This window comes from Rhynchophorus ferrugineus, unplaced genomic scaffold (genome assembly GCF_030347505.1).
Source record: "Rhynchophorus ferrugineus isolate W39M unplaced genomic scaffold, kcgeb_rfMv2 rfM4, whole genome shotgun sequence".
Taxonomy (NCBI): domain Eukaryota; kingdom Metazoa; phylum Arthropoda; class Insecta; order Coleoptera; family Curculionidae; genus Rhynchophorus; species Rhynchophorus ferrugineus.
Window position 1 is genome coordinate 7,877,721 of NW_027472583.1, and position 12,880 is coordinate 7,890,600.

General features: G+C 33.2%; 1 protein-coding gene across 2 annotated transcripts in view; it reads left to right on the forward strand.

Moving 5' to 3' along the window:
- Positions 1-12,880, forward strand: part of side-VI (sidestep VI) — a 743,337-nt gene that overhangs the window by 669,287 nt on the left and 61,170 nt on the right. For both annotated transcript variants that reach the window (XM_076401766.1, XM_076401767.1), the window contains exons 7-9: positions 656-819; positions 5,680-5,824; positions 9,610-9,740. In XM_076401766.1, the coding sequence (XP_076257881.1) occupies positions 656-819; positions 5,680-5,824; positions 9,610-9,740 (440 nt within the window). The remainder of the gene's footprint in view (positions 1-655; positions 820-5,679; positions 5,825-9,609; positions 9,741-12,880) is intronic.

Consider the following 12,880-nt stretch of genomic DNA (forward strand, 5'->3'; position numbering starts at 1 on the left):
AGATTGAACCAAACAATCTCTCTAATTCGTTGGTTTTTGTCAGTAGATAGTTAAGTTAATAGTTTCAAATAATCCGTTTTAAATCCTATCTTAAACATAAGCGAAGTTGTTAGAAATTGTAGTAATAAATAAAGCTATTTTAGTGACCTTACTAAACAATCTATTATAAATATATAGTAAATGTCATTTTAGAACCCTAGGTGGACAAATTCTGAGAAAAACACCATAATATACTGTTTCATCTCTTAATTTAACTACAATAGTAATACGACCATCTTCTGTTAAGTAATTTCTCGATCGAATGGAGAATATCCTTTTACTCCACTCTTGTTTATTGCCGTCCCGGAGAGGCCTAGAAAATTGGATGAAAATCCCCTGCAAAACACTCGAAATCCTAATACACTTCCTATTATTAGAATCGTAAAGCAAGAAAACACCATGAGAGACCAGAATAGAACATCTTTGCAAACGAAAAAAAATCTAGAACAAGTTGTTTTCATTTCCATTAGTGGGGAAGTCCTGCTAAAAATATGAGAATTGTTTCCAGTTTATTGAGCCAGAACATGAAGGACTTTTCATCGTCTTATTGTCGGTTATTTTCGTACGAATTTTTTTTCTGTGTACCAGGAGGTTTTTATAAATATTTCTGTTTCAGTTCGACCTTTGGCCGTCGATATTTTATCCAGTAATCAACCCTACAGCGCCGGAAGGAAATACGAACTTCCTTGTCAGACGTTTGGTTCACGACCTCCAGCGCAAGTAAGATGGACTTTGGATGGAAAGTTGTTGGACTCATCTAAATTTAATATAAAAACAATTGTAAGTATGTTTATAAAGAAGTATGTTAAGTGGTGGCTTGTTGAAATGACCGTAAATAGGATGTCTAATCCTGCTGTCTGTTGCTGTCCTAGATCCACTTTAATATAAATAAAACGCTTATAATGCCGGCCCTTCTTTTATCATATCTCACATGTTTACTTTAGATATAAACGCGCAGTTCTTTATTTCAGAATCAGTCGCCTATCTCCCTGAAAAAAAAACATCTGAACAGCTTACTGTTGTAGTAAATTTGTTTGTAAGCATTAAGTGTACCTTTGTCTACCAGTTTTCTATTAATGATCTTCTGTTCTGCAAAATGTTTACTCATATTTCCTTGGTATTTTCCATTTTTTCAATGTCTCCAATTCTCAATAATCCGCAGAGAAGCATCTGAGGTATGTAATCTGCATTAGGTTGCCCTACAAACTAAAGTATTTACACACACTTCTGTCCAAATTCTAGGAGACTAGTTTGGTCAATTGGAAAATTAAATAGACATGTTAACGGCTCCAAAAAAAGACAACAGGACCACAGAAAAAAAGAAAAATAGGAGACTGACATTGTTTGAGTCCAGAATAGTGACGAGCTTTAGTGAGGAATATTTGATGTCGAATAACTTGCATTTGGTTTAGTTAATAATAAACTGACCGAAATCAATAAAATCATGATGACAATATTTCAAACTAAGCATACAAATAGCTATCAATAAACTATTATTAATATACTTGCATTGTACAAAGTATTATACTTTTTCCGATGATCTAGCAATTCCTATCAGCATCTAAATATATAAATATATGAATTGTGGGAGTGTATTTCTTAATTAAATCTTACATTACGTATGCTTAATTAGTACTTAGTACAATTTTAATTTATAAATTAATATATTATTATTTTCTGTAGTACTTGCATCGTGTAATGATGAAAGCAAAGTGAGTGTGGAATAAATATATCAGTGTGTATTTCCCAAACTAAATTATATTGGACTACTTAAACTATGGTTAAGACAGACATTCATACATCGTACAAGATCGTGTAGTTTTGGTTCATTTCAATCTTGTAATTTCCTGGGCGTTGTCCAGTAACTGTTTTGAGTTAAGATCCATATTTCATGTTTTAATATAAACTCATGAATAACTTGGTAGATCTGTTTGATTTCGAGGACATCTTGCAGTTCTTTCTTCTCTTCATTCGTCTTTCTTTTCCCATTTATAGATCATGGGATAGATAGCCTGGTGCAAGTTGAGTGAGCCTCAGTGGATGAGGAAAACAAGCTTTGATCCATTAGCAAGGATTTCTTATTCCTTTCCACTTCTTTAGAAAAGGGAGATGTACAAACAAAATTAAAGAATCTGCTGATTTTGGTAAAATGAAGAAATTTATAAACTGCCAGACGTCATGGCTTAGCTCATTCAATGAGGGATATGTTGTTGCCTCCACACCTGCCAAAATTCTTTGATTTCCTCAAGAAATTAGGTCTTAGCATCGTACATCGTTTAAGATGACCTTTATCTATACACAATTTTCCTATTTATTTAATTATTTATATGTTTTTCCAAATATTTGTATTCTCTCGATGTTTGTTGTGTAGGTTTGGTTGCCGATTTATTTAATTAATAAAATAAAAGCGTTATAACTGTTGACTGTTTCTGCCTTATTACTTTGGAATTCCTTGGAGCACTCAACTAATGAAGGGTATTTAGCCTTTATTTTCATTAATATCTCTTTATCTATAGTGTCTCTAAAATGCTAGGGTATTGAGGAGATTCTAAACCAATAATATCAATGAATCAACGATGATGTAGTTCTAGTAGTTCTATAAAACTACTGGTTGGTTTGATTTTTGAGTGCAACTCAACATTTTAACATGGTACCAGAAGGGAAAATTATCAACTAGTAATGAATAACATTTTTGGTTATTTTTAACTTGTTTGATATTAATGTTTTTTAATTATAAAGCTACAAACAGAATTTTCTTAATATACTAATCTAGATAAAAAGGGATACTCAAATAATTTCTACCTCAATACCACTGGATATAGTCAGATACCGCGGGGTGGAGATGTCGAAAAATCGAATTAGGAAAACGCCATCATTGGAAATAAATTGAAATTAAGCTTGCGGTTGAAACTGATTATCGCCCCTCGTGGGCCAATACTTTACTAATTAAAGTGCGCCCGACAAAAAGGAGGGGAAGAGGTCGTCTTCGGAGGCAACGGTAATGCGATAAACAAATATCGGAGCCGAAAACGGAGGGAGCAAAGTTTAACGTGCTGATTAAAATGCGGAGTGGAAACGTTTGAATCTTTGAGGGGAGACCATTTAAATATTTATGTCAGTCTTGGCGATGGAATAGTTGACTCGGCAGCAACTACGGAAAGCCACACCGTGTTGGGCCATACATAATTCATATGTTCGACAAAAACAACAACAACAAAACATTTTTATCAAATACTAAGCAAACGGAGCGTCGTATAGGGAACTGACTGAAATTATTTAGAAACCTGGTTTTGGGACATTTTTTGTCTTTTTTTAAATTCGTGACATGTTGGATGAATTATTGTGTGGGAATCTATACAGTATTTTTAAATTGTTATCTACATTATCGTTGACTATTTTATATAATAAAATCAGAAAAGGATCCACATCTATCCATACAGCCCCTCCTAATTTGGAATCCATTAATCTCTCATTCTCTTACGCAGAATTATCCTCTGCCCTCCGTCACCATCGTCCCCACACTCTTGAGCTTGACAATATTCCTTTCCCCCTGATAAAGTATATTTCTTCCGAAGCCCTCTCCCACCTTCTGAACATTTGTAATGAGATTTGGTCACTTGGTCCCTTTCCACCCTCCTGGTCCCACTCTATCCTGATCCAAATATGGAAGAAGGGCAAAACCCGGACATTTCCCTCAAGCTACGGTCCCATTTCCCTCAACGGCCATTTGTTTAAGATGTTCGAGTGTATAATTCTCAACCTCCTATCTTGGTTTCTGGAAACCCATTCATTAATATCTAATTTTCATTTTGGGTTTCGCTCTGCTCATTCTACAGTTAATCATTTGGTGGGCCCAGAGAATGATATAAGAAATGCTTACTCTGACAGAAAACACCTACTGCCACTATCAATGTATTTACAAATTGCATTTGATACTATACTTCTTCGGGCTCATGTATAATAATCCTGAAATTTTCTCAGCAACAGTTCTGTTCGAGTCTTTTCGGGAAATTTCCTCTCCTCCACCTACCGGCTCTCGACTGGCGTCCCTCAGAGTTCAGTTTTAAGCCTACTTTATATATAGTTGCACTAGATTCAATTCCTCGACCTAAAGCTCACCTATCGATATTTTGCGGACGACATACTTATTTATTACTATTAACGCTCCTTCAGGAAGCATTAGACCGTCTTTCTTCCTGGTTTTCCTCCAACAGATTCCTAATATTTCCTTCAAAGTCTTCTGTAATCTACTTCTGCAGAAGGCGTTACATTACCTGCGTCCATTCCTTCTCTCTTAATGATACTACAATCCCAACTGTTGATCGCATAAGATTCCTTGGAGTTATATTCGACTGCTGGCTATCCTGGAAATATCACATCAAGGAACTTAAAATTTGCTGTTCCAGATACATGCAAATACTATATTGGCTATCTAATTGCCGCACAGATAGATTATGGCTCCCTCCTCTTTGTCACTGCTACACCAACTTACCTCAAATCCCTTGGTGTCATTCAAAATACTGTACTTAGAATATCACTGAGTGCCTTTCAATCCTGCCCTGCAATTAACTTGTGCAGTGTTACATACTCTTTCTTATGGTAGGGATTTTATTACACTGAAGTTTGCTGTGAAATCGCTTGCTCTACCATCTTCCTTAGATTGGAGCCATCCAGCCGTCCTGGACCATACCTACTACTCTTGTACGTCTCATGCAATTTCTGATCTCCTTTATAGGGCTATAATTGACTTGTGACATTCCCTCCTTATTCACGATCTCGAATTCCCCATTGGACCTTCACGACCCCTTTTATAAACACATCCTTATATATCGATCATTATATATCAATTTTATAAAAGAGAACATTGTCCTTATCTTATTCGGTCCAAGTTCCATTAACTTCTTCACTCTTACCCTGGTCGCAAACACATATATAACGATGGCTCTAAATCTCGCAGCGAGCTTCGCAGTGCCTTTGTGGTTGACAATCGGGCATTCCCTTTCAAGCTCGCTGAACAAGGTTCAGTGTTGACCGCTGAACTCTTGGCGATATTCCAAGCCTTATCCTACATTACAACAAAATCCTTCAAAGAATGGCTATTCCTTACCGACCCCCGAAATGCTCTCGAATGTTTCCTGGAACAGAAGTTCAACCATCCCTTGTAAATTTGGATCCCACGTTCACCAATAAAGTTCGAATAATATTATGGTCGAAGGTAAAAGGGGTTCCAAAATTGATTCTAAAATTGACGCCAAGAAACCTAATGCTGTTTGGTAGAGTTACAAATGAATTATTCATCATGACGTAACGATAACACCAGATCACACATATTTAGTCACTTGGCAACATTACCTGTCTGTCCAATATAATCTGAACATTGTCACTTTTAGTGGTAAAAATCTGGTTTCAGTGCAGGCTTGTAGCCAAGTTCACTTGTGACAAAATAAATAGGTTTACTGGGGCTCAGAAGATGTTTCACAAAAATAAACAATTCCTATTTTTTCTAACTAAAAAATTTCATAACTACAAATAAATACAACAGATAAAAGAATTGTAACAATATGTGAAGCGATTTAGATTAATATATTGAATATTTATATAGCGTTAAATACAAAAATTTAAATCGATTTTCTGTTACAGACTACGGAAGATGGTAACACCACCACGTCCACGATCACCTTGACTCCGACCGAGAAGGATAACGGGCGAACGCTGACGTGCAGAGCCATAAATCCGCTAGTAAAAAACGGCGAGTTGGAAATCAGTTTGCAACTTAACGTCTACTGTGAGTCTCTTATCTGTTGTTTTTTCCTTGTCCTTTTTATTTCTTTCGCTTCCCGTGGCGGGACGAAGAACGATGGAAAAAGAAACAAGAAGTGGCGGCGATTTATACTTTTCTCTGTATTTATCGGCTTAATATAGATTTTTTTCTCGTGCTCGAGTGGTTTATAGACTGTCGATGTCAATTTGGATGAAAAAAGTGGATAGGGTACGGGAAAATGGGCCTGCATATAGTAAGACGACTTACTACGTTAATTATTCAGGAGCAAACAAAAATTACATCAACTGACATATAACAAAACTAATATAAATGTAATTAAAACACAATATATGTCATAAAACTATATTTCTCAATAATACGTAGGCCAAAATGTACCCAGTCATATTTATTTTGGATATACTTAGAGCAATCACAATTTTAATTCACTTTATTACTATGGCTGATTTGTACTATGATAAATTAACAATCGAGCTGATGCTGAATTGAGCACAGTATATATTTCCCAAAAACCAAAGTCGTCTGACTTCTAATTGTGACCCTTTTATTGTGATCCAAATCCTTTAAGTGAGCTCTTTGATCATTTTATTGGAGCCAATTCTGTTCCAATAATATGTTGTTTCTAATTTTACCTACCGTAGAGGTGAGTGCCTAAGAATTTAATTAACTGCTTCAGAAATTGGACTCCAAGTGATATAATTAGGAGAGTTTCCACGGAAACACTAGTCAATTTATACATCTTGTCTACTGCCTCGTTTTTATTGAGATATTAGCAGTAAAATCCAGATAGAAATCCCTAAATACTATCCTGGAGAAATTTCACCGTGATTATTATAAATTTTCAAAATGCTTATCTTCATGCAACACTTTAAAATCTCTTTCGAATAAATTAGCATCCAGTAATTGACAACAGTTTTACTGCAGAAACATAATGATCTTGTAAAATGCACTAAAATAACTACCAGTTAACCAGTTAGGTGGTAATAAGCATCAGTAATCATTAAAAAGAACTTGCTTTGACAACGATGGTTAATTCGATAGCTTTCTCTAAATGTTAATCTTAAATTTAATCTAATAAATCATTATCTTGGATCCCTGATCAAGTTAATTATATTTTATGAAATTTCCCCATGATAATATTCCTAATATAATGTATAATCATAATATGTGACTAGGAATCACTGATTGCTGAGAAATGTGGAGTATGCCCTATTGTATAATTAGGATTTAATGGTAAAAATTCTTCTTGATAAATAAATAATTAAATTAAAAAATAGGAATGACGTGAAATAATTTCTGTAACATTATGCCGTTTCTATAAATATAAATCGATTTTGTGTCAAACATCCGTGGTTATAAATCATCTGTCATTATCACGAGTTTTTTGGAAGGCAACTCGTGAATTGTAGAATGCCAAAATTGTGAAAATAATGCTGCAGCTGGCTATTAATAAACTACTTCATATTTCTCACAAATTATTTTTAATCACAATTTGTTTGGTTATGAGAGGCTTTTTCTCTTCTTGTCAATTTGTCAAGAAAAATTATAATTAAGTACGATCTCTGAAAAAAAACGAATTAAATTAATCAATATAGCCAAAATGGGGTGCATAAATTAAGTATATAATTTCCGGAAAATAGTTTATTGTTAATTTATCGCAACTACTAATTGAACCAGAATAATTAGTAAAGTTAGTAAAGTTAGTAAAGTTATACCTCGATATTCAACTAGCATTATTGTATTGGGATTGATGAAAAATTTTTGGAGTGTAGTCTAATCTGGAGCAATGAATTGTAGGTATATTTTCAATTGAAATATAAAACAATATTTTTTCTGTGTAGTTTTTGGTAGATGTTTAAAGAATACATAAAAGAAATAACTTAAAAATCAAAAAAGATACGTACTGATGAAATGAGCGGTCACAGGAAAGGCACATCCTCCTTTACACGATTTTAACACTTCTGTTAATCTGAAATGATTCTATTATAACAATTTTTTTTTGTCAAAATACAGCTATTTGAAAAACAAGATATTTTCGTACAATTTATTTCACATTTCACATTTTTTATAAATAGTCAAAATCAAAATTTTATAGTTTTAAGTTGGACGATTAAAAAATATTGAAAAAAGGCTGACACCAAATTTTAAGTGAATCGATTCCGTAGAACTTATGATATCATGTCAACCGTATACATAATAAGTAGTTTCGAGACAAACGCGTCTTAACGCATATCTCCGAAAATAATTTACATTTTTAAAAATTCCCTTAAGGGAATATTCTTAAAGAGCTAAAATTTGAAATAATAAAAAGCTGTAAGTAACAACAACCGATTTTTTCACTAACTACTAGACTAGAATGCACACTTAATTATATTCTGGTAATTCTAAAGAGTTATAATCGGCATCAAACTTAATATGCGTTAATATTACTACCAGTTCGTTAGTTACATAATAATAAGAATTGAGAATCACAAAAAATAAGTTGTTCTCTTTGACATCAGCTCAAGTTGAATGTATCTTCGCACTAACTAGTACAATTAGCTAATTGTATTCATAATTATCACGAATTTGCTAAAATGAAAATGACGAGTTGTAAGCTGCTAAAATCGTAAAATAACGCTGTGGCATACTTTTCATACATCTCAGAAATAATTTTTTATGATGTTCACAATTTATACGGTTATGAGAAGCATTTTCTCTTTTTGACAACTATAATTTGGTACTTTATATTATTTACTTTAAAAAAATAAAAAAATTAATCAATATGTCTAAAATAGGGTACATATATTAAGTATAAAAATTCCGGAAAATAGTTTATTGTTAATTTATCGCAGCTACAAATTGAACCAGAATAATTAGTAAAGTTATACCTCGGTATACTATTAGCACTATACTGCGATTAATGAAAAAACATTAATTAACATACATTTTGAAGCATTCCCTTAAGGGAATATTCTTAAAGGGCTAAAATTTGAAATAATAAAAACCGGTAAGTAACAACAACCGATTTTTTCAAATCTTTAGACTAGAATGCACACTTAATTATATTCTGGTAATTCTAAAGGGTTATAATCGGCATCAAACCTAATATGCGTTAATATTACTACCAGTTCGTTAGTTAGATAATAATATGAATTGGAAATCACAAGCAATAAATTGTTCTCTTCGACATCAGCTCAGGTTGAATGTGTCTTCGCACCAGCTAGTACAATTGGCTAATTGTATTCATAATTATCACGAATTTGCTAAAATGAAAATAACGAGTTTTAAGGTGCTAAAATCGTAAAATAACGCTATGGCATACTTTTTATACATCTCAAAAAATTTTTTTTATCATGTTCACAATTTATACGGTTATTAGGCACATTTTCTCTTTTTGACAACTATATTTTAGTATCCTATATAATTTAAAATTTAAAAAAATAAAAAAAATTAATTAATATGTCTAAAATAGGATACATATATTAAGTATATAAATTCCCGAAAATAGTCTATTGATAATTTATTGCAGCTACATATTGAACCAGAATAATTAGTAAAGTTATACCTCGGTATACTATTAGCACCATATTGGGATCAATGAAAAAACATTAATTAACAACGGCAAAGCGATAAGCATCTGGTAATCCCAAGCGATCATAATCGGCATCGAACTCCAAACAAGCACGAACTCGTCCGTCCCAAAACGGAATCAGTCAAAAATCCAGACCGACGACAATTAATTAAACAATCAAAACCGCCCAGGATGAGCCGATTAACTTCGACCGACGTCTTTTCGTATTATTTTCCAGATATACCCACGCTCCAGCTGCTGTTCGGATCCAAGCTAAACCCGGATGACATCGAAGAGGGCGACGACGTCTATTTCGAATGTAAAGTGGACGCAAATCCTCAGGCTTACAAAATTGTTTGGAAACACAACGTAAGTTTTCTAATGGGGGAAAGGGGAGGGGAAAAGGTATTCGGGTCCGGGGCTGGGGGGTCGATGGGCGGAGGTTAAACGGAACGGGCGGGACGTCTTTGTGGGGCCTTATCCGATTTCGGAGAAACTTTTAAATTTTGAAAACAATGCGGGCACGCTGATGATCGATTCTCGGTAATTCTGGATCGGTTTATCTTCCAATTTGATTCCGATCGATAGGAGGAGAGAGTTTTTCGTTTCACCTTGTCGATCGCGGGGGACCCTTTACGTATTTATGGATCATGGGGCTTTTGTGGATTTTGTGGATAAACTTTACTGTTTCGGTTCAACATTTATTAGGACCGTTTAATGTTTGCCGGACTTATTAACATTATTTTAAAATCTACTGAGTACTTGTCAGCGTGATATAACTTTTAATATTACGTACTTGCATGTATTTTAATCAGCGAACCTTTACCAAAGCAAACAATATATATATATATATATATATATATATATATATATATATATATATATATATATATATATATATATATATATATATATATATATATATATATATATATTATATTCCAATTATCGTTTTTAGTTTCATTAATTTAAAAATAGTGATTTTAGATTATGTCAACGACCTGGAGGAAAAAATTTTGGAAAAAATAAAAAGGAAGACTTACTAGACAAGATCATAGCTTGTCAATCAAGCTTACTAATTAATAAACTACATATTTTCAGATGTCTACATGCAATGGAAATAATCCAAAAATATGAAAACTTGCCACCACATGAATTTAAATAATTTTACCATCGCGGTCTCATTGCTAGGCAGGCAATTTAGTGCTTTCTGTAGCGGATTCTCTCAAAAATTAAGATTCTAGTAATTGACAATTGCTACAACAAATTAGTTATGTTATACGTCTGCCGAAAATGGTACAAAAGCAGTTTAATATCCTTATATAAATTAACATTATTTCTCGAGATAAGAAAAACATCTTTATTTGAAATTATTTTCTAAACTTAAACTTAAATAACACATGGATGAAAATTCTCGGGAGTATCACATAGATGGTGCTAGTTTTATTGCATTCACCACTTTTTCAGTTAGTACTATCTTTCAAAAGAAAATTCGAAAGAAAGTTAAAATTTCATATCTACTCAAAGTGACACTAGTTCTGTTATTTTGAAAGCAATGAATCAAAAACAATTTCGTGGTTAAATTTTACACTGCTTCTTGATGCACAAGAATATCGTTGAAACGGAGCAATAGCCTGTAAAGTATTATAAGAACTCCGCTTCATCAGAAAAACAATAAAACGTTGGTTTGCTGACTTCGTACATGGTCATAGAGATACTGATGATGCAGAACGCAGTGGACGTCCAAATGATTTTGTATCACCAGAAAACATAAAAAAACTACAAAATCGATTTGAATGATCGAGAATTGAAGTTGCCTGAGTTTGCTAACATCGCGAAGACATCAAAAGAACATGTTGGTTTTATATTGCATGAATATTTGACTATGAGAAAGCTCCGTTGAAAGTGGGTGCCGCGTTGGCTTATAGTTGACCGAAAACAAGAACCTGTTAATGATTCTAACAACAGTTTTACCATGTTTAAACGTAAGAAACCAGAATTTTTGCATTCATATATGACAATGGAAAAAAATGTGTGAAACGATTAGGCTTTTCATATTTTCAGACTATAAGGAAGTATTATAACAAACAAAGCAATAATGGTTTTATGTTTACTGGTGTAGTACAGAGATAGCATTGTCGAGAATCAGATAAACATCAAATAGCCATATTTAAAAACCTATATAATTTTATAAAGTATGTTGCGTAATTTCACTATAGCATTTATCAATATTATCAAAACATTTTTAAAACAGAAAGTAAAGGTTTATTAATGTCATTACAACGCATTCCGCCTCAGTTGGCTTAATCAGTACTCGCACGACTTTTCATGTTTATTACTTCTGGCGAAAAAGGCTCTTTTATTAGTTTTCCCCCGTGTTCTCCATATTTTTCAGCAAAATAATCCCGATGAAACCGTTCAATCATTTACGTAATGCTGCTCGCAAAAAGAAAACAGTGATAACCAAATAACATACAAACATACCCTGAAAGGTCCCGCACAAACTTGCCCTCAACTCGATATTTGGTACTTTTTTCATCGCATACCAAAAATACTTAAAAATCCATTTCTGCTGTTTGTTTATTAAAATTTTCCATCGTCTCATTCGGCGAGCGCCGCTTCTTCGCCAGTTCCGCAACAACCTTTTCGAAAATTCGTAGAAAAGTATTATTCTTTCCGGGAGTAAATAAGAACACTCAAATTTATTCGACAAAAAGCAAGCTCCCTAGGCGTTTTTGCGTCAAAATAAAAAAGGGGCCGTAGAAAAACCCGGGAAAAAGTTAAAAACATTCCGCCGATCTCGGAAAGCGTTTAAAAAGTCGAACTTTCGCGTATCCCGGAGAAAAGTTTAAAGAAAATAACAAGAGGCCAATTAGAACTATTCGGATTTTTGTCAAAACGTGTAGGATTTTTGAAGTTTTCTTGCAGGTACATACACCGCGCAACTTACGACTGAACAAAGTTAAGAAAGATTGTGAGTAATTTGTCACTCAACCGAGCGACACTAACTTCATTTTCAAGTTACTATTTTTAGTCGACTGACGTAGTCGTTACTACTTTTATACTGGCTTATTTTTAACATTCTCGATTTCACGTAAAAATATTAACCTTGAAACTGATATATTTGTTGAAATTTCTAATAATTGAAAAAAAAACAATGTAAACTAATATACATTAGACTTTTGCAATATAATTTACCAATTTCCTTTTTCATTGAAGTTCCAACGAATAATTATTATCAATTAATAATTGAAATGTATATTAAGTTCAAAGTAGTGACATCCAAAATTACTTATAATATTAAACCTTTAATTTCTATTTTTATTCTCTGTGAAAAATATCCCTTATATTTGCGCGGCTGGAGAAACTCACAAGGAATACTACCACGATTTTTACAATACTTGATGGCAATAAATCAAACATTTTTAAAATGCATTATCAGAAACTTGTTGGGAATAAAATTGGATATGAAGTTACACTGAGAAACTGAAGTGAAGAAAAGAAAAGGA